We start from the raw sequence: 23,840 nt of genomic DNA, 5'->3' as shown, positions 1-23,840 counted from the left end.
GTACAGCACTCATTTACACCGGTACCTTTGGCTTGACGTGTTCGTTTTGTTTGTTTTTTTACCAAGAAGTGAAGTAGGAATAATGTGGTCACTGATTTTTTTCCCCTTTTTAACTTGAATGTTTTCCTGACTTTCTTTGTCAGCACCTCAGCATCCATGATCACTCCACAGTCATTTGTACATGTACATGTACCGTACGTGTGTACATGTACATGTAGCGTTTTGTACATCATCTTGGTATCAGATCCTATACAGTACATTTATGTGACCCGCTCTGCAAATACGATATGAGTCACGTGTCACCATAGAGCCACATTTGAGTTAAAAGCCTTTGGAAGAATGTTGGGATATTGACATGTACATGTACGTATTTATACATGTAACTTGCAACTTGGTACGTGTACCAATATTTACATGTACATGTACATGTGTACCGATAAGTAACTTTCTGTCCATGTTACACACGTGACATTCTAGGCACACATACATGTACATGTTTACAGGTATATGTACATGTACGTTACATGTACCGCACAGTGTCTCGTGAAGTTCGCTAGGAAAAATCTTAGTGAGGACAATCCTCAACAGTGGGGTGGGAATGTAAAAGTAAGGGGAAAAAAGGCCATTGAATAGCTTGCTATTATTGTCCTAATACATTTCCCAATCTCATGTCACACTTTTGTACCGGTACCGCGGAGAGACCTGCAAACAAGTACATTACAATGGGTCAAATTTTGACTGTGAAGCCACACAGTTAGCCTCTAATAACCATTTCATGAAAGGGGATATTTCACGCCTTAGAAAAATTGGAATTCACCTACATGTACCGGTACATGACCTCTGTACATGCATGTACTGTACATATTTTACAAATTATTTAATCAAAACGAAGCAAAACTGCAAAGCATGGATGTTACATGTACATGTACATGTGCTGGACAAAAGTAACAGTGCTCACCAGAAAATACTATGTACATACAGTACATACAGTATAAGGAGCTGAATTTTCAGCCGACTGCGGTACATGAAGGCTTTCATCAGAGCTGGGAGTTGGGCTGACAATCTGAATGCACATAATGCCACATTCATTCAGAGTTATTCTGTTCCATCACTAAGCGCTGAGCATTTGATGTGTGTCTTGACCATGACAACATCTAACACTCTGCCTGGAGATTGAACACCTCATTCGAAAGCTCAAAATGCTCACACCAGGCGGCTGAATGTAAAGTTTGCTGCTTTCAGATTGCTTGTCCAACACACAGCTTGGATGAAGTTGTTCTTACGCCGAAAATTCAGCTTCTGGTGACCTCAGCATTTCCTGCCGTTTAGTTCAATACAAATCTAGACTCGCAAGTATCGCTCACGCATGAATAAGCACATGCGTGTCTGTTGGAGAGGAATATAAAGAAAAGAGGTTTTGATTTGATTAATTTACAATTTGTTACAAGTCCTGGCCTTGGAAGAAAACATTCTCTACCATTGGCGGGGGGGGGACTGCAATTACACGTGTACACCTGTGTGTTGGGCGTATACATGTTACACATGAACAGAAGCAATCTGTGTAATTTCATTTGAGGCCATCACATTGGTTGACAGGAACAATTCTCTTCCCTCGGTTTGCTGGCTGTGCGTCACCCTTGAAGCCATAATGTAATCAGGAGATGTACCTGTAATGGATTCTGACCAAATCCAAGAAATGATGACAGAAAAAAATGTTTCCACCAAGGGCGATGATTTTCCAGTACTGTGGTGCCTAGGCAGCCAGGAGTTAGAAAGAAGTGCACTTTTACCAATATACATGTACCGTGAGAAAAAAGACTAGACGTCCATGTATGTTTGAAAACAGAACGTAGGGCTTTTTCACATTTTTGGTGAATGTACATGTACCGGTACGTGTATATGTGATACATGTACATGTGCAGGGTTTGCCCTTAACTTGTTTTCTCACTTGCCAGCCGGACCAGCAGTGATGGCTTTTTACTAGTCCACTAGCATTTTCACTAGTCCGTATCTCCCCCAAATGTCAACATTCTTCTTTGGCACTAGTGTTTTCTGCTCCAACATCATGTATAACAGTGTGCACTCGGTGCTGACTGTTGTTTAATTGTTGATGAATAATCATAAAATAAATGGCCATGGGACTTATGAATTTCCAGAATATTCATGATTATACCGGTAACTCTACTCCAGCAAATTAAACACACATACAAACTGGTTACATGCAGAAAATGGTTTGTTTTGTTCACAATCCAAGAGACAGAAACAAAAATTCCATATCATTATGCACAATTTATGTACATGTACAGTACATGTACATTCTATGCAGTATGTACATGTACATGCACATGTCTGCCCGGCGAAATGTACATGTACAAACAATGTACATGTATGTATTGTGCATGTTCGTTCTCTTCTGTGTCCAGTACGTGTAGCGCTAGAGCGCAAACCAAACGCGAATCACAACCGCGACATCGTTGGTGTAACAACTACCAATGACCAATCAGAAAAACGGTATTGCATATTCATAGCACACAGGGAGGGATGCATATTCATGACTTACTTGTACCTCTACAATGCAATGCATGAAAGCCCGTGCTGATTTAGATCTTGTATGCAGAATTAACCTCAAGTTACAGCGTTGTCAAGACTGGCCATTTGGTTGTGGTAGTACAGTAAAGGGCTGACAGTTTGTGATCGTGCCGTATGGGCGTTGTGGAACAGAAGTTTCAGACCATTTACTGCCACTGCATTCATAGACTTCAGCATTACTTCTGCTGGGCTGGTGCCAGGCACCGAACTACCGGTAGTCTTGGTTGCAAAAGGTCCTGTTTTATTTGATTCAAACACCAGCAGCAGCTAGAGGGCATGCATCATGATTAACTATACTAGACTGCCGGACTACCCAGACGAGGGCTTTCACTAGACCGCCACGGTTTTTACTCAAATTTGGCTAGCGGACCAGCGTTAAGGTCGAACCTTGACGTGTATACATAACTTTTAACAAAAGAGTTGTGACTTCAGTATGATGCATGAACATGTACAATGTACATGTGTGTTAGTTCGTTCCAGGAGGAGTCTTTTTCAGTTGCTGTCGTTGAAAAAAGACTGAATCTTAAACTCCTCTTGTGAAGATACTTAGTCCCCCTAATACAGCTCATGTTGTAACGGAACATGTGCACATGTACCTGTATGTTGATGGCTACATGTATACATGTACATGTACCAGTATATACTCTGGGTCTGTTTGTTTCACACAGATCTGGATCGCCATCAGTGATCCTTATGCTGGTTTGCACCATCCATTCGGCGAGTTTTGGTGTCCGTAAACCAATGACAGATCACTGATAGTGATCCAGGTCCATGTGATCTAGATCAATGATCCTAATGTTGGTTTGCACCATCCATTAGGCGAGTTTTGGTGTCCGTAAACCAATGACAGATCACTGATAGTGATCCAGATCCATATGATCTAGATCAGTGATCCTAATGTTGGTTTGCACCATCCATTAGGTGAGTTTTGGTGTCCGTAAACCAATGACAGATCACTGATTGTGATCCAGATCCATGTGATCTAGATCAGTGATCCTAATGTTGGTTTGCACCATCCATTAGGTGAGTTTTGGTGTCCGTAAACCAATGACAGATCACTGATTGTGATCCAGATCCATGTGATCTAGATCAGTGATCCTTATGCCAGTTGGTACTATCTATTAGGTGAGTTTTGGTGTCCGTAAACCAATGACAGATCACTGATTGTGATCCAGATCCATGTGATCTAAATCAGTGATCCTAATGTTGGTTTGCACCATCCATGAGGTGAGTTTTGGCATCATGTATTGTAAACCAATGACGGATCACTGATAGTGATCCAGATCCATGTGATCTAGATCAGTGATCCTTACGCTGGTTTGCACCATCCATTAGGTGAGTTTTGGCATCATGTAAACCAATGACGGATCACTGATCATCATCCAGATTAGTGTGAAACAAACACAGCCAATGATCAGTGAACAGTAAGCTTGCTACTCATGTTCAGAGTGCACTGTACAGTATGAATAACAGATCTAGTCAAGGTCACCGTGTACAGTCCATTCAAGTTGCATTTGACTACTCTGACTCTTTAAAATGTCGCTTAACATTAAAAATACGGGTGATTCACAATGGTGCACCTCAAAGAGATTGCAACGCGTTGGCCAATCACAATGCGCGAAATCTGTTGACCCTTTCCAAACATGCATTGGGTCGACAGATTTTGTGCATTGTGATTGGTTAACGTGTTGCAAACTCTTGGAGGCGCGCTTTTGTGAAACGCCTGTATTCTGGCTGTGGTACAGTACTTGCACTGTATTTGAACTTGCTGTCACATGACACTAATGGTGTTATAATGTACATTACATGTGTGTCATGATGTCGTTCAAAATCAGGAAAAGTAAAATTTTTCGAAAGCTTTTTGGGAAAGCAATAGGGAAATCGATTTTTTGGGGGGGTCTTACTTTTGGGCATACCGATTGTTTCAAAAGTTTCTGAATAACACCTTCAAACAGGCCTTTAGAATCGAGTTTTCTTACCCAAAATATTACTTTCTATTTCCCATTTTTCTTTTCACCTCGAAATACTTGATTTTGAAAATCCAACTACAAGTATTTGAATTCTCCATAATTGCTGGAGTATTCAATTTATCAAATGTTCGGCAAAGCTTTAACAAAAGTAGTTTCAAATTTATTTTGAAGCATTGTAGTGCCAAGAAAAAATGGCCACACTGTGTTCATGAGAGTGATATGAATAAGTGTTCAACAAATTCTAGAAAGTTTGCCAGTCTTTCTTTAAATTATGTTTCCCAGGAAACATGTTTTCATAGTATACTAGCAATACATACAAACAATACAGCCCAAGTTATCGTACGTGTACGTGTATACATAGTACCCAGCACATCAGTAGTCTGAATATGGTACTGTACATGTACATGTACATGTACCTACCGTATCCATGAACATGTACGGTACTTACCATCGGCTTTATTTTTGATAAATGATACCGGTACTTATGCAACACTTTGCTTTTGGTGGACACCATGTTTGTTGATTTTTAATACCCACTGAACATGTGGGTCATGTGACTTTGCGGGTGCAACCGGTCTATTATAGGAACTGTTCCAGACACATCTTAGTTGGATCACAACTGAGAATATACTGTAGATACATTCACATGTACACATACTGTACATGTATGCCCAGTTACTGTTCTGTCGGGGTCAGCTTGTAAGTCGGACTCCTCATACATGTAGGGCCGACGCCTCAAAAGTCTGACAATTCTTTATTAGTTTATTTCGGCCTATACACTGTAGATCCAATGCCTCATTAGTCAGATGCCTTGTAAGTCTGAAAATTCGGACTTTTGAGGCATTGGACTTATGAGGCGTCGGACCTACATGTACATGTTACATGTACGATACGCACCTGGTCTGTCGTCAGATTGTGAACAAGTTCCATATGAGCATGGATGGTACTTGTGAATTGTAGACACTGACAACTTACGATTTAGGTCATTCCATGAGGTTGGGGCACAACTATTTCCCTGTATATGGATTCCAAATTGACATTGTTATACATGTACAAGTTCGTCTTGTAAGGCTGAATACAGAGGTGTGTGTTACATGTATTTTTACAGAGTAACTGACCGACTCTACAGGTCATGACAGGAGGTAAAAGTTACCGATATAACAAGGACACTGTCACAAATTGTGCCCCAACCTCATGGAATGACCCTTTTCAAGTACTAGGACCACATTGCACACGTACATGTACAATACATGCAGGTATACGTGCATTTGCTATACATGTACATACAATACTGTATGTGATGCAGTGTGCATTGTACATGCTGGACAGTGCCTGAATCTGTTGAAACCAGGAGGCTAGGCTGTTGTTAGATCAGACCTATTACCACCAGATGGATTATGAAGTGGCGTCAGGCAACGAGCACTTCTTGAAAGAGAACCCTGGACGTGTCTCCCTTGCAATCCAACATGATGACGTACATGTACAAAACATGATGGATGGCGATATGATAGGATGGATCCCTCTGAAGTGCCTGTCATCCCGACAGTCCATACACGCACCGGTACGTGTAGGCACTGCATACTGAAGGACAGAATCAAATCTTTCAACTGCTGTCCATGTGTATGTACCGGTACACTAGAAATCAGATATATGTACGTACATTTACATGCACACGTACAGTGTACAGGAGAACATGTATTATGCATGATTTAAAATAAGTTAGATTTCCAATTAAGACTTAAATGTACAATGTACCGGTACATGAATGTGTGTTAGAAGAAAAATACTGTAAATTTTGTAATGCAGGCTGCATAGAGTGTAAGGCACAGTGTGCGCACACAGCCCTAGTTAGGCATACCAACAGTTGACACACCCTTAATTAATGATGATTTTCATTTTGCAAAGATCAAAATTTTATTCCACACCTCAATCTGTCCTGTATCAAAAACAAAATAAACTAAAATCATACATTAAAAAAAACTTGGGTGGGTGATTCTCACTAAAAACATGGGTGGTTGAATTTGAGGTGGGCGAACATGTATGAAATGGTATTCAAACTTTACTTTGAAAGCAAAGAAAAAGGCAAGTCACTCTGATTCAGTATTGTAGTTAAGTTCTTTACAAGTACCAAGGTTCTCTGCCAAATATTAAACTGGGTAAGAGGGAATAAAGCCACATGTAGAGTACAGTAAATGCATAATGGCAAGATTACAGACTACACGTACAAGTGCATGTACATTTAAGACTTCAGACACTCGCAGTTTTGTAAAATTGAAGTTTTAAGGAGAAAATCACTCCGGAAGTACATGTACTCAGCCGAGAACTTTTGAGTACTTTTGTCCTAAAAACATAATTTTTATTCAACAGTGATGGTCTGAAGTCATCATTTCAGTTTGTTATCTTACATATGTTCTTTTTTGCATGTACCATCAAATTCTCATGTACTTCAGCTTTGTTCCCTCCTAACAAGTTAAATATTTGGCAGAGAACTTCGTTCTCGAAAAGTACTTAACTGCTCTGATTTCTCCCAATTTATTCATTCGCATCCAGCTCATCAGTTCTATTGTGTAAACTAGTGAAAAAGACATTAACCATTAATCTGCGGAAGGGGCTTCCCGGTAGATGCGGGTACCCTCTGTCCATTATCAAATGGTACGCCGCTAATGCACAAGTGGATTAAGCGCTTTACACAGTGCCCTCTTTTGTGCCTCCTTGCATGCTCGCCCGTGTTGACTGGTTTTAGTGCCGACTTCTATTTAAGCAGGTTAATTTGAGGCGGTTTCATTTTGTAAAGCCTCCGAATTGTTAAGTCAAAAATCTCTTCCATGTCAACAGTCATCAGCTGACCAGTAAAAAAGACAAAAATGAACAGGTGCACCACATGATTTGTGAGGTGTGAACAGTACTTCCGGTACATGTGCAAGTCTCTTTAGTCCCCTGGGCTATGTACATGTACATGTAGTTTCCTTTATTTCCAACACATGAGTAGAGCAAACGTAGACGACAACGCATGAAAACATGATTGCCTGGCCAAGAGCAGTGCCTGCACGTGTGGTGTGGGCTGAAACTCAGCCCGCCACACGGATTATAAGCTGCAGACCTTTTTTAGTGTCAGAACCAGCCCTGGTACATGTAGAAGCCCTGACCTACTGTATATTCCAAAATTACGGTAGTATGGTACTACAGGGTACACGTACATGTACATGATTTTCATAAAGGCATGGCGGAGCTGAAACTCCTGTTTTGATTTGGTATCATTGGCATTACTTACAGCAAACAGCAACTGGTACCTGTACATACCGTATTTGAAGGAATCTCTTCCTAGTTGTTAGGAATCCCTGCTGGAGAGGTTTTGGGATGTTAGAGTCCCATCCCCCACCCCAAAATGCGGTTCAAGCCATGTGTAGTCTACAATTTTCTGGTGGAGGCACACATCGGAACAGGTTTGAAAGAGCTGAGAGCAAATATACCGGAGCATGACCAATGCACAGCTTCTCTTTCAAATAAATTTTTTTTTACAAATCTGAGTTAATTATCCGTATTTGACAATTTGTTTTTAACTGATCTTTCTTAAAAATGTGGAGTGATTCTCTCTGAAAAAAATATTCTTCTGCATTTGATGTACCGGTAAGGGGAGCCTGATGTTTTGGACATGATCACATGTACGGTAATTCACGGTAAAAGCCTGCACACCTGCAGATGGCTCATTAAACACACCCGTGTTCGGTATACTGTAAATGAATACGTGCACGCACATATTCTTGGCATCATTCCAACTGTAGTGAAAGTGTTACATGTACAGTATGGTACCTACAGGTTTCCTAACGTTCCTTTGCGTGACAAGAATCATTCTTTGAACTTCCAGTGCCATTGGCAAGTGTGACACTGATGCTCAATTTCAAATAAATGCAATATATACTCTTAATTGCAAGCATCGCATCAGTTGCACGTATCAAGGCATCAAGCCGTGTATGATTCCTTGTGTCACTCTGTCACTGAAAACAGTTTCCTAGACTTGATAACAAGTCATCTGACAGTCATGGTGTGTCAGCTTAGCCCAAGTTCATTAGCACAATGCTATGTAAGATGTAGTTGAAATCACCAGCCAGCGGTACGTGTAGGTACATGTACATGTAATTGGAGGGTTAAGCCATCCACACACTATTGGTACATGTACATGTACATGTGACATCCCTACACTGGAATGCAAACTACATGTACAGCATCAATCGGCTGCATGTACAGTGTGCATGTGACAGCCAGCCGCGCATGAAGATCAAGAACAAAACCAAACCAATTACAAACTTGGCACCAAGTCTAACAATTCACTGGCTGAGCAGCATTCATAATTTACAAACTCAGATGAGCAGTTTTCACTTTTCATTGGCAGCTGTAGTTTTTCCCACATCTGCCTGTATTGTCAATTATTGATTCCCTGAATTCAAGGTGCTTTATTTTTGTTGCGCTGTTTGTTGGCCCTGTATCTAAGCAACAGCACCAAAACATTTATCTCGTTAGAATGGATGCTTCATTGTTTTGTTTAATTACGTGAGATTATCTCCTGTAATAGTCCATGGCATCCGTTCTGGGTTGTAAATGCACATCATTAGTGCACGTCAAGTGTAATTGATTGTAAAATTGCTCACTTTTGTATGAAAATCTGATCTTTCAGTTTTGACAGTTTCTTGCAAACAATTTTTTTAACCAGTGCATTATTATTCCAGGGCATTCTTTGAGTTGTGTTTTTGTTGTGTTGGTCTTTTTGTTCAAATGCAAAACAGTTTGAGGACTTGCTATCAAGTAAACTTTGCACAACCATAAAATTTAAATTCAACATGTGGGTTTGGAATGCTATCAGTGTTTAGTGAGATCTGCCATGATTCATTCAAAGGAAACTTAATTTCATCTAGCAGCACAAAATACAAAATGCATGTACAGTGTACCCAATACAATTGACCACATGTTACACATACATGTATCTCCTTCAGGATTTGCCAGGTTTAGAGGAATACATTTAAAATGTAATGCATAATGTTGATGGATGGATCCTACATGTACATACCGTACATGTATACATGTACACGTATTTTGTGTACCCCATAATGTGTTTGGTAACCTAGTACTACATACATGGACACGTACATGTATGTACTGGTAAATCACAGGTACTTCTTGTGTTAAACGAGTGCCTAACGCAGAGGGAGGTGGCCAGCCCACCTGCAGGAGAAAATCCTGATACAAGTACGGGTAATCACGACTGTACTGTACATGTACATGTAGGGCTCGAGTCAATTCAAATACACTACTCAAAAAAGTTCACGACCACTTTTTTTCGTAACTTGTAATTTTTTTCCAAGCAATGAGTGGGGTCCAGTTCTTTCATTTTTGGTTTGTCTACATGTACATGTAGATGGTGTTCTCATTGGAATAAAACTTTAACAAATGTTTCAAAACATCAAATGCACATTTTCAGCAGAAAACTATCTCATATCAACATTGGTAACTGCAAAATAAAAAGCGGTCCTTAACTTTTTCGGAGTAGCGTGATTCACTATTCGAATATTCGACCTTCAATTCGATTGAATATCCAAGTATTTGGTCTTACCGACTGGCAGATTTTTGATGATTAACCTGATAACAAAATCAGTTGCAATAACACACACAATTGTACATTATAATCACTATAATATTGTAGCCTCTCACGTATAGGATTATATCTCCAACCACGATTTAGCAAGATTTAATAGACAAACAATACTTCTTGCCCTGTTGAAAATTTCTATTCCTTGTTTAATGAATCATTTACTTTCTGAGTCATCGCAAGATTTCTGTCACTTCTTTGGAATCTGCTTGAACTAAGTCTCCATAGTGCAATTTTTCTCATTTAAAATCTCAAAAGGAATTTTCCCTTCATTTTTATACATTTTTTGTACATGTACCGGTAGACAAAAACCCAACAGGATCTGGACCAATGTAAGATGGCAACACTCCCATTGAAATGTTTACAGGCTTGTTTTCTCAACACAAGCCTCTTGGCTCCTTTTTGATGTTTTAAAATTGGACTTACATGTACAAGTTAATTGAACACAACGGTACATTTTGGGCATGTTGGGAAGTCAATTTCTTGCATTTACAAAAGCTCTCTTGACGGAAGAGATTATCAAATCAGCATGGCCAGAACCTGTTGTGTTTGCAAGGCACATGCGATGCCCAGGGCAGTCCTATAAGTAGATGGACATGCTGGAACTATTCCCTAGACGATGCCGGTAGCTGTCCATGTGCATGGACAGGAGGCGACCCCTACAGGTAGACGTGATCAATAAGGAACAAATTATACTTGTATGTGTAGTGATGGCAGGATTTTATACAAGAGGTAATGCATTGGATGGGTTTTCGTAAATATAGAGCATGTCTACAGGATTAGAGTACATGTACATGTACCGGTATTACCGGTACAGCAGACATACAATGTACATGTACATACATGTACATGTACGGTATTTACATGTGTACCATATATTTATACGGTATACCCCGGTATGTGCGGCCATTGATTTTGTCTCATACCGTATGACTGATATTTAAAATCATGGGCAGTAAATGTGGGCATTTCACAGCTGTGGACTTAGAAGAGTTTGCAACGCGTTGACCAGTCGCAGTGTGCAAAAGCTGTCGACCCAATGCGCATTTGGAAAGGGTCAACAGATTTTGCACTCGGTGAATGCGTTGCAAACTCTAGGAGGCGCACTATTGTGAAACACCCATACTGACAGCTACATGTACATGTACATATACATGTATGTGTACCATTGCATGGTTCTTGTACAGTTGAGATAGAACATAAACAAAAAGAATCCTTGTAGAGGTCTCAAACTGTGCAGATTGTGGAATTTTAAATGTGAGTTTTCTTTTCGTACGATGTTGCACACCCCTTTTATGAATGGAAGTGGCTCACAGACCACCCGGCTGCACTCAGCTCGAGTCCTCTAAGGTACTCAATCCTGTGTGCGTGCTCTTCATGTATTTAGACTTCAGAAAATCACATGACAATGCCCAGTATTCTCACTCATACCTGTAAGTACGTACATGTACCTGTACATGTAGATCTCAGGGCCTTGATCACATGATAAGTAATGTGGGTCACATGATAAGTAATGTAGGTCACATGATAAGTAATGTAGGTCACATGATAAGTAATGTAGGTCACATGATAAGTAATGTAGGCCCACCGGGTACAGTCAATACACACAATTAAGAAACCTAACCTAACTTCACCTCAGTTTCCTTGTGCCAGACACGAGATGAAAATGTTACATACAGTATACATGTAGCAGTCCCAGTGAAATTCTGTCATTGAATGCAAACAGATGCAATAAGCTATCGGAAATCATGAGTACATGTATGTACATGTACAAGTATGAGTAAGTTTTCGAAAGCTGGTTGCCCAAAGCTTATCATGAGGGTTCCTGCACAAATTTGCTGATGCTCAGTTACTGTACCTCCTTTGGAAAGAGAGAGTTTGAGCGAGGTTTATTGTGTGCTAGCTGAACACACAAACTGCAGTACTTAATGGCATATTTGAATACGGTACGCGCACACATACATGTATCAGGTACTCAAATGGTACCGTACATGGACAGTACAAAATGGCTTACTACCAAATAGCAGGACCTGTGGCACTGAGAGTGACTGACGGAATACAAGATGATATTCCCTAGGCTTTTCACATTTCTTCTGATCTGCTGATAGCCAGTCCTACATGTACATGTACATGTACTGTAGCTTCTTCACTTCACGTTTATGAATTCAACGCGGTACGTGGATTCTGTTCCTTAAATGCCCGTCTAATAATCACTTATTCCTTAACACTTTGCAGTTTTGCTTTCTAAATTTGTACAGACCGGTAAATATGCATACATTACTGGTGATTTACGTGTACAGTCTGTAGGTCATGATTTCAAAGTTTAGCCTTCTTTTAAAAGCTGAAACAAACCCTTTATGTACCGGTACATTGTACAAACACAGACTGGTACCGGTAGCTTGCTGTCTGTGTTCTGTCTACTGCTAAAGTATGGTACAGTACATGTACGTCTCCTAGAATTTTCTCGCAAAAAATTTTTTAAGAGAAACATCTTTTGTAGTAGCCCTGCCATTCTTTTGAGACCGTGTCTTTTTGGGGGCTGTATTCAAGGACAATTGACCAAACCTGATGCAAAACTACGTGTATCAGTACAGAGAAAAGAATTTCAAAAATCAAAACAAACTGTATTGGAAAAATATTGGAATAATTTCTGACAATGATAGTGCAGGGCTGCATATGTACGGTATTAGTAACAGGATACGGGTAATACCGCAGCGTGTACAGCGTACACTTGATAGGGAGCCATACATGTACATGTAGGCCATACCAAGGAATAAGAAAACCGCACCTCAGTTTTTGTGAATGTACCGCTTCGGTGGACTGTACATGTACAGTGTACTTAGATCCGTCCTCCCATTTTACCCTCAACTTCATCATGTGATTATTTGAAATTGGCTCTTTTCAGAACATCATGATCTATATGTACATGTAAGTCTCTGTCGGTTTTATTTGAAATATTTCCTGAAATGAACGTTATTTCCTTTGAGTGACTTGTATACATATACATGTATGTACTAGGTCTGTGGTGACAATTAGAATTGTACAAAACATACAGTATGTACATGTACATAAATTCAAGTTCAGTTATTCATGTACCTGACCAACCAACTTGTTACCGGTATTTGTATTATTGTAATAATAACAACATAAAAAAGACTTACCACTAAATGTGAAAATGAATTATTTGGCTACAACATTCAGTTGAAGAAGTTAAATTCCAAATACCAATATCACAAAAATGGTGGAGACCAATCCACCTCATGAAATCATTTTTTACTGAAGAAGGGATCTCTAGGTACATGTACATGTATGAGACAGTACTCATGTGAGCACAGAGTCATGGGCCTGTGTACATGTACATGTAGTTGTTCATGCATTTGTTACAAAGTTAGAAATGCATTTGATCTGTATACAGCTTTAAACACCTCCATTCTGCCCCCATATACATGTGTACCAGTACATGTACATTTTGTTGACGGCATTTATGTCGTTAGAAGATGGCCTCTGTCGCAAGCTTTTGTTTACAACCAATTTAAGCCATTCCCAATCGCATGTTGACTTTTTCGGTTAAGTCCACCAGCTAATTGCTGCTGACATTTAGCAAGAAGTTCAGGTGAAGATTAACCCACATACAGTCTGTCAATTTGTCAATGTTACGGTTGAGAGCCTGTCACTTTTGAGTTCACGTTGCATTTTATAAACATTCACATCAAAGTGGTTGTTGCCAATGGATGGGCTGTGTAACTAACTGGGGCATGCATGTACATGTATGTGGACGATATGATGAACAAACACACACATGCAGTGTCCTAACTTGCAAACACTGTTTTCCACGGTGTTGGTGCGTTTGTTATTGCAGAATGGCTATTGTAATATTTCCTATTGTACTGGTACGAAGCAGGTACAGGAAACTTCGCTTTCAGTAAAGGGTAGCAGCAATGATTTTTTTCTTAAGCACTGTTTTGCAACTTTATATTCTTCTGCAACGTACATGTACATTGTACATGTACCAGTTTGAGAAGTACATGTCCCTGCACTATGCTTTCCAGGACAACTGAGGGCGCTTTTGCTGTAATGTCATCCAGGGAGGGCATGGTTTTTCCTATTTAAATTGTCAACTTAGCATTTACTCACTGGAAATGATTCTGAGAAAGGCTTGCTTTGTTGCTTATTGTTACCAGTATACATGTACATGTACATTTGTATATGTGTGTAAAGTACAGTAACTCAATAAAAATGAAGAACTACATGTAGTGGTAAAGGAAAGAAAATTTAGGACAGCTAAAATTTCAAAAATCAGAATTTTATACACAAACCAATGCACAGTTGTAACATTATGGTTTTCTTCTCAGGATGACATCAGATTTCAGATTTTTAGCTTATGAATGTACGTGTATGTAGAAATCTCAGTATAAATGCCAAAAAGGCAACAAAATACCCTTAAAAGTATTGAAACAAAATTGAAAGCAAGGATAACTGAGAGATAAATGTGCATTTTTGAGATTTTCAAGTTATTGTAAAACTTGCATCAATTTGAAGAAACCCTTAGCTCATCCTCATGTACATGTACCAGTAGTCTGGAAATGGAAGAATTACCTGTATCAACCTCACCATCCGACTTGTTTTCCTGATCCCAGGTCTAACGTAGAGCATAAAGTGTCCACACAAAGTAGGGAAAAGATCCCACTTTTCAGAAAAAAAAGGACCTTGGAGGGGTAACCTCCACAGTTCGATAGACCACACCCAAGCCCACATCTATCCCTGCCCTCAGGCCAATGTACATGTACCTGTGCGGCTTTGAAGCATTTGATTGAGAAACAAAAAAATTTTGACAGTCTGTAGATTAAAGATACAATTTTAAGATTTAAAAAAAAAACATTTCTCGAAGGAACACAGGCTTATAATGTCAAAGGATTTAAGAATACATTTGAGTGTGCTGACAGTCTTTTACATGTAAGCAGAACAGGCTGTAGTTACTGGTGCTACGGAATGTTGCTGCCTTTGGCTTGGTCCATTAACGAGATTGGACCCCTACAGATGTAAGTGATATCCTGTTGAAACACGATGACATCATTCCAGAGGATTAATCAAATCTGCTTTGCAAACATACATGTACATGTAAAGGCTCTTTGTGAGGCGTAAGGGAACAGCTGCACACATCTTAAACCAAAAATCTCGAACAAAATTTTTTACAAAGGAACAAATGAATGACTTCCATTGCAAAGGCACTTTTCCCCATGAGGGTCTCAAGATGGACAGCTCACTGTTTTAGGTTTTGGTTTTTTTCTTTTTTGTTTTTGGTTTTGCTTTTTATTTCTGTTCAGTTAGCAGTAACTACTCCGTAGTTTTATGGAAGACTTGTATGTACCTGTAAGCCTTATTCTTATTTATAAACTTTAACTCCATTTTGCATGGGTAACCATCTGTACATAAATTTCAATCTCGGTTGGTGAACAAATTATTGTGGACCAAAATAACACGTTTTGTGCCATCTCTACATCATCTCTACATCCAGTAAATCATGTACGTACTGTGTTTACAAGACGTTGCATCTTATCTTCATGAATATTTGTTGATAATGCACACCACATCACAAGTTACATGTACAGTTGTGTACCACAGTACCAGTGGAGTCGAACACAATGGTACCAAGAGCTCTGCTATTACGTGTATAACGTTTTGTTTATAACAATTAGGACAATTGTAGGTCCCAAGTCTTCATTTTCCTTGTTTTTTGGTACTGATAGCACAAGGTAAATGTACTGTGTACATGTGTGCAGGAGCTGTAATACAACAAGGTAATTTCTGAAGTCCTGAAGACCTTGTTGTAACAGGGTTCCTCTGTGTTGAATATCTACCGAATATCTAACGGTTGGCCACTCACAAAGGGGCAAAGTGGAAACTTTGCCTGACAGCCTCCAAAAGCTGTTTGCTGCCCTCTACCAGCTGATTGAGTCCAACAACAAACAAGCTACTAGTACCATGGTCATCACCATGAACACCCATAATGCACTGTGTGGGGGGGTTTGTGTACCGTACCTGCAGTGTGCATTGTCAGTCTAGCACTTAGTGTTCCATAGATTACCGTGCACTGCCACTGAATAATATATGCTCTGTGTGCTGTGAAACTTGTAGACAGAGGCTACATGTAGGGCATAAGATTACTGTTTTTGTATGCTCTTGGATGAGCCTTCTGTCTGAGCCAGTGCTCTAGTACAAACCAGGGATGCATGCAATGGCTTGTCATTGGTAGGGGCCTGTGCAGGGAATTGCCTCTTCAAGCGTGTATTTTGCCGGTGAGCATCTGTTTTATTCTGATCACCCCACCTCTGACCGTTTCCGACCAAGCCCACGATTGAGCCAGGATTCAGGGCCACTGTCCGTGGTGCCGCAAAGAGGAGGTAGCGGGGCATACCCAGACCCCGTCCCGGTGTAGGGGGGAGGGTCTGTTTGTGGGGCGTGGAAGGATATATCTGTCCTCCAGGGACGGCCTACACGTACTGGTGCAGCACCCTAGTGCCACTGGGTCACGTCACATAATTCAGCCGGCAGGGTCTCTAACGAGCTGCTGGCTGCACAGGCAACATCTCGCCATCTACAGGACTGATCATCATGGGTACCTGGTAAGTGGTTTTGAGAGGAAGCGAAACTGATTTCTTCAGCGTCTTGAGCTCCCTCTGCTTCTTTGTGATTTCTTTTCACAGAGTACGGTAGCTGTATCATGTGGTTAGTGAAAAAAGTGTAGGAAGTAGTTTGAAGAACACATTTTGCTAGGAGGAGACCATATTATTACATCAGCAACTACACCAATCAGCTTGGTTGTTTTCTTTAAAAATTCAGTCTGTCTACCACATAATGCCTTATTTTCTACACGTACCGTACTTGGATACTTTTCGTGTACAATCTATACCCATATATCATACATGTAGCATTGGTATTTAAATTCTTCTTATGGCATGTGCCGTCTGTGCAGGGGCTCAACCCATCACCACCGATCAGGTTTAATTGGAAGGAAAACTTGGGCTGAAACAGGTTTCTTTTGAAATTCAGTTTGCTTGAAAAAAAAACAACTCATGCAAATACCTTGTGATACATGTGTGCCACAGGTGGGTAATTGGAGGTCATAAGCCAGTAGAATGAGTGTTATTTGCATACATGTGCCTTTCATTTGAGGCCTCTGACTAAATATTTTGGAGCTTCGCATGGCATCAGAAATTACTAGTCAAATGCAATCGCTTGAGGTTCCTCGGCAGTTGGCTACAGAACGTCTTGTGTGAAAGTTACAGCTGCAGCAAGACTACGATTATGGAGATTACTAGCCTTTAGTCAAGGTGCGTGTGGCACCCCAGATGCTAGTACTGTACATGTACAGTGATACATGTAACACCAAACTCTGGCACCCCAAATAATAGTACGGTGGTCACACAAAAAAGACCAGTGCAAGTGGTGACGCCGAGAGTGCCTTTACTATCTTGTGGAGAAGACTTTTCCTTCACATTTCTCTACAGGTCTATACATGTATAGTAGAGAATTTCTCATGCATAATGCATTGCATGTTGTGGATATTGGCCAATAAGAATTATTCTCTTAAAGTATTTGACATTACACACGCTCACAAGGAAGTCACAGAGGAACGCCGATTAATATCTTTTGTTGGCTCATTGGGTCAACACTTCCATGCACACACAGAATGATGATAGTCAATCATCATGGTACAGTGGTGCGTGCTGGGCACTGAAATGATAAAAAAATGTGTGAAGTGGAAGCATTTGAATTTTTTGTAACCGCCTTCCATGCTACAGCATTTATACATGTACTTTGAATAAATAATCGATAAGTTCCATGGGATAATAAAGATGCTGAAGGCTTTCCCACTTGCAATGGTCTTGTTGTTACCAGCTGAGTGAGCATCCAAGGCGCCATGCACGCCTTGACTGAAGGCTAGGAGATCACCGGCTTCTGGCTGGACAATTTCCAATTTTCTTGTATGCAAGTCTTACTCCAGACTACAAGGTATTTGATTCAGATGCAGCATGCATGATGTGTCAGTATGGTGCAAATACATGTACAAGTACAATGTACATACTGGTATTTTGGATAAAAAGACATGGTTTCCAACATGAAACTAGGCAATGAATTGACACATTTTTCACCATTCATTACTGATATCGCCAGGACTGTTTGAATGTTTGTACATGTATATACTGGTATACATATACACAGCCTTGGTAACAGCATGGTCACCACAGATGGAATCCAGTCACTTCCTGGAAATCCCCAAGGGGTCACTGGGGGCCTTTTATCCTCTCCATGGAGAAATAAGAAACACAGTCTGTGTCTTTCATTTTTCCATGTCCACACCAATCTCCAGACCTGTCATTTTTGGTACATATAGCTCGTTAGTGCTACATTGAAGTCCATCCTTAAGCTATGCCTCAGACAGTTTTGGTTCTTCAGTCAACAGCTTGCAGGCTAACAAATTGTCCTTCCTCACAAGCAAGGTGTACATGTACATGTTAGATTTCTTGGAAAACCTTCAATCCTGGACAGAATAGTTGGAACACCATGTGGGAAGCGCTGTGAAAAGCTCCCCCTCTCCCCCATTCAGTGTTGCAGTCATTCATTGGACCATGATTCGGCCCAGCTTACCCAATGAGAAACAACATTGACAGGGGGCGAGGGGGGAGGCATGTTCCAAGGAGATTTGTCCAGGATTGTAGCAGGTTGCAGGGTTTTCACATGTACATTTGTACTGTATATGGTCCACTGTGAGTAACCAATTGAAGAGTGTATTGTTTAGAAAAATTTTCAGGAAGAAGTTTAAGACCTGGGAACTTCAGGAACACAGTGAAAAGAACTGTTTCCAATACTTTTAGCCGTTTGTGAGTTAATCTGTATTGTGAGGATGTTGTGGAGAATTTTAAAACTTTCATTTCATGCAAGATGTTCTGTTGAGACCATATGTATGTCTCACGACTGGTCTTGGTCTTGAGACCAGTTCTTGCTGATCTCAGTCTTAGTCTTGATCTTGATACCCCATGGTCTCAGTCTTGATCTTGATACCCCATGGTGTAATTCTTGATCTTGATTCCCATGGTCTCAGTCTTGATCTTGGTACCCCTCTTAATCCTGGTACCCCATGGTGTCAGTCTTGATTTTGATACCCCATGGTGTCAGTCTTGATCTTGGCACTCCATGGTGCCAGTCTTGATCTTGATACCCCATGGTCTCAGTCTTGATCTTGGTACCCCTCTTGATCTTGGTACCCCATGGTGTCAGTCTTGACCTTGGCACCCCATGGTGTAGGTCTTGATCTTGATACCCCATGGTCTCAGTCTTCATCTTGGTACCCCATGATCTTGGTATCCAATTATTCATTATTCAACTTCATGCGAAAACTTGTAGCAAGATATGAATTCAGAATGTAGATTGCATCATTTGGGGAAAACGGAGAAAATGAGGGGAACCCTCATTTTGTGTTCATAGTGGATAAACCTTTGTGCAGGCCAAACAGTTGCTACTAACAATGGCTACATATACATGCACGCACAACAGGACAATCTTCTTTTGAATGTTTTGAAACTCGGCAGGCTACCTTGTTGCCGTGCTCATACATGTACATGTATTGGCCTGCATGTGTATTCAGCATTCAAAAAAAAAGGAAAAGAAACTGGCGACTTTTCTGATCTCAGCTGTGTGTCACTGATGAAATAACACTGTTCTATCCTGACCTTTAGGTAATACAGTTCTAAAAATTAAATTTCTTGTCCAGAAGTGAGGAGTGTTGGGTACGTGTACTTTGCTCTGCTGATCATGTGTTGACATGTCACATGTGCATGCAACATTATGTCCTTGTCTGCGTCTTACTGTGTTCCTAATGAAACACAAACCCCCCCCTTGGACACGCACGTCCCAGGTTTGAAATTTTTATCACAGATCCTCTGTGGCTTCTTAAGATCTGGTTTTGAATCATTCTCATTCTCTGATTGATCTACTTATTATTGAGGAAATAGAGCCAGACCTGCAATATCCGGCCCCATCTGTCCCACGGGTGACTTTCCTTTGATACGCAGGACCGCATTTTAATTAGGTGATGCCGCTTGGCCAGTTTAGGGAAAAATGGCATGCATGAGATGCGACCCCAGTACATCAGGAGGAAAAAAAAGATGATCTGATATCTGGAGCAGGGTTGATGATATGCCAATCTCGGGTACAAACCAGAACTGAAGCCAGCCAAGTGTTGAAAATGGTTATTTTACCCTGCTTGATGAAGCTTCAAATAATTTGCAAAAATGATGAATTGGTTCCATTGGTTGGTACCATGACACTTTTGTGCATATACATGTAGATTTGATAGTTGGATTTTTGTGCATTCCAGTTGGAGAATAAAAAATCAGATTCATAAATGTACGGGTATTACGAGCCATTAAACCTCAGAACTGACTGATGTGCATGTTCATAGCACTCCGAGCACAAAATCCATGATATTCATTCAGATCAGATTTCCATGTACTCGTAAATAAGCATGTTGCGTAGAGTAGTTGTTGGAAGAAGTACATGTATATACTTGGTTAAGGGCAATGTTATTTTGATAATGTCTTGCTTAATTAATTGGGCCGGTTCCCTGTTTACAATCAGAAGCATGGAAAATCATTGATGTGCATGTAAATGTTCGTCAACCAGTGAACAACACCACTTGACAGTACTGTGCTGCCTGTTACCATGGTGGTGTGTTTTCATATGTACAATATACATGTACTGTAGCGGTATGGTTTGCATGTATCGCCACAGTATTGAAAGTCTTCTGAACAGTGGACAAACTTGGTTCCTTACTAACCTACCCTTCATGTTTTGGTAGTGTTGCCCCTAAAAAGATTTAATTTCGTAGACCTCTTACATGTATAACAGCAGTTTCTAAAATCCTTTGTGATCATAATGTGTTTACATGGATATGGTTGAATGTGCATTACCCATTACTTAATTGTTCCATTTACCGGTAGTTGTGGGGACAAGCACACGATGTTTCACCTGCATGTATTTTGAGGGGGCCGAAAGCATTATGGGGACAGAGAAATGTCCCCACAACTCGGACCTAATTTGCCCAACGAAAGAGATTGTCCCATTAACCAGTTGAAATCCTTTCTCCCAGCCACAAATGTACTTGTACAGCCGTTTGTATGCGTAATCGGTACATACATGTACTGTGCATAAACATATCCTTTCACCTACAGTTCATGTATTTTGTTGGGACCAAAAATGCTACCGGGATATGACTGGGTCTTAAATTTCTTCACAAAAGAAACTGTTCCCTTAACCCGGGGAAGGCTTACACTAGTCCTGATATTCTTTACCAGGACTAATCTGTACATGCGTGCCTGTTCATTTTTTTTTACCATAGTGACTGCATTCATTATGAACTACATGTTGTCTCGTGTCGTCGCCATGCTTGCCATGTGCTTCAAACCACCAGACAATTGAATAACCCTTTTATGCTTTTCCCCCACCGCTTTGAAGTGTTTTTCCTCCTTATGTCTGTGATGTCAAATTTGCTCCGCTTGCCCTCTCTGCTTTGTTTGTTTTTGAAATCCCAGTACCCTCGCTGTAAAATGTTAACCAGGTTATGTTAGGGACAGACGGGGAACCGAGTGGCAATTATGGTCCGAAGCACCAGCCCGAGAATGCAAAGGAAACCGAAGGGAGAGAACACAAGTGAGAAACGGTCGAGAAAAATAACCAGATTCAGACTTCAAGTGCTGAAAAACACCCAAAGCTTAAGGCCATGCCAAAAATAAAAACAGTTTGTCGACTGAGATAATTGAAGAAAAGAAGGGACTTTGAAATTTTGGTAAGTCTACCTGTATTTTGTGGCAGATGTTTTTCCAATATAGCTGATGGATTTCCTCAACCGTTTGGCTGATACTATGTTTCTGGAGTAGCCATGTGTTGTTTTGCAGGTTTTGATGCACTGCACATGCATGATATTACAAACAAATAAAATCAAAATACCACTAAGACTGGAAAAAACACTAATGAGTGATGATGCAAGAGGCTTGCACGGATAAAGGATGTGGACACAAAAAACAACCTTTTTTTTTTTACTTGGCCTAGCCAACCCTCAGCAAAGTTCTACAACAAAAAATCCATCAAGCAAAGAGGAAAGTCAAGAAATTTCTTGTTTGGGATCTCGAGTCAGATTTTGTAAACAAATTCTTTAATTCGGCTGTTTATTGATAAGTGTAAAATGTTGAACCTGCCTGGCCTGTCCAACATCTTGAACAGATGGATTGTTCGTATGTGGTCCGTCAGTGCACAGATGTAAGGCTTATAGTTCTAAAGAATGTCCTATTATCTGGGTCAAATTACATGTACTTCAAGTGTTTCTCTACACACCCCATACTTACATGTACATGTAGAACTTGAAAAGTTTTTCATAGTTGTCTTTTTATGTACCAGGCACTTAATGTGTGTCTTTCCTTTCATGTTTTGACCAGTAAGTTTTGGATATGTCGACTGACATGTTAAATGCATTTCAAATTTTCCAACTGGCTGAGCCCCACGGCTCACCGACTCAAGGCCAAGAAGGCAAACCAGGTCATTGTGCCTTTGCACACCATTGACGTCACTGGACTTAGTCTGTTGTTTGCCTTTGCAGCCCTCTCATAGTCTCCCTTGTGGTCCGGCCTCAACCACAGAGACACCCCAGTAACCTCAAACAGGGTATGTGAAAGCAGCCAAGGAAGTGATTGTCCAGGGGAGGGCGACCAAAAAGAAATGGGGCTCAAAAGAAACCAGCATGAGGTTGGGCTTTTTTGTCAGGGGTCCATGAGTAGAATATTTGTCAAGGGGTCTGTGTGTCTGTGTAGGGAGTACATTTTTTGTGGGGGGGGGATGGTTGAACTAGAGTCTCCAGGTAACCTGTGCTCATTGCTTGTACCAGGTACCTCAGTGGTATACCAGTATGAGTCAAATAGAACCCTGAACACTTAAATTAATGAATGATGTGCATGTACATACATGTATACTGTACCATGTTTTTACATGAACATACGGAACATCTTTAAACGTACTGGCAGGAAAAAGTTGGACAGTTGTTCATGTTTTCAACGGTAATCAACGTCTGCAGTTATTAATTGTACCCAGGGTTGGGGACATTTTTCAAAACACATACGGGGTACATGTACATCACTTCAGTAATACTGCCATGAAAATTCCTTCAGGCCGTAGGCTTATTTTAGTGAAACATTTCCTCCAGTCCAGCCAGATCTCCACTTGTTAAGTTGTTTTCCAAACACTGCTGCCGAGCTGCCAACTGGCAACGTGGGTGGACCTGTCATGCCTGACAAGTTGGGTACATACATGTACATGTACTACTGGTAGGTACATGTACCTGTACATTTGATTGACAGGCCGGTTCAAACTTTTTTCACCCAATGTACCGGTATGCAAGTTCTTTCACTGTAAAAGCCGATTGTGTGGCATCAGCACAGCAGCCAGTTTTTAAGCATGAACTAGTTTGCAAAAATTGAGCAAAATTTTAACCCCAACAAATTTTGCTGTGGATTTCTCATTGAATGGAATTCCCACCTAAGTTGTATAAAGTTGCATGAATCATGAGTAAGTTGTAACAGCTACCCCAGTGC

General features: G+C 40.5%; 1 protein-coding gene across 7 annotated transcripts in view; it reads left to right on the top strand.

The window, feature by feature from the left end:
* The window catches only part of LOC110986618 (NACHT and WD repeat domain-containing protein 2-like), a 74,977-nt gene that overhangs the window by 10,236 nt on the left and 40,901 nt on the right, over positions 1 to 23,840 (top strand). The window contains exon 1 of one of the 7 annotated variants that reach the window (XM_022248631.2): positions 16,222 to 16,823. The exons of the other annotated variants lie outside the window; for them this stretch is intronic. Coding sequence (XP_022104323.1) covers positions 16,813 to 16,823 — 11 coding nt within the window. The 5' untranslated portion in view covers positions 16,222 to 16,812. Of the gene's footprint in view, positions 1 to 16,221; positions 16,824 to 23,840 lie in introns of those variants that run through there. 7 annotated transcript variants of the gene reach the window in all.

The sequence above is a fragment of the Acanthaster planci genome, linkage group LG06, assembly GCF_054643075.1.
Source record: "Acanthaster planci isolate LZ-2023a linkage group LG06, COTS_SCS, whole genome shotgun sequence".
In the NCBI taxonomy this organism is placed as follows: Eukaryota; Metazoa; Echinodermata; class Asteroidea; order Valvatida; family Acanthasteridae; genus Acanthaster; species Acanthaster planci.
The sequence above is the reverse complement of the archived record's forward strand: the minus strand, read 5'-3'. Positions and strand labels throughout refer to the sequence as shown.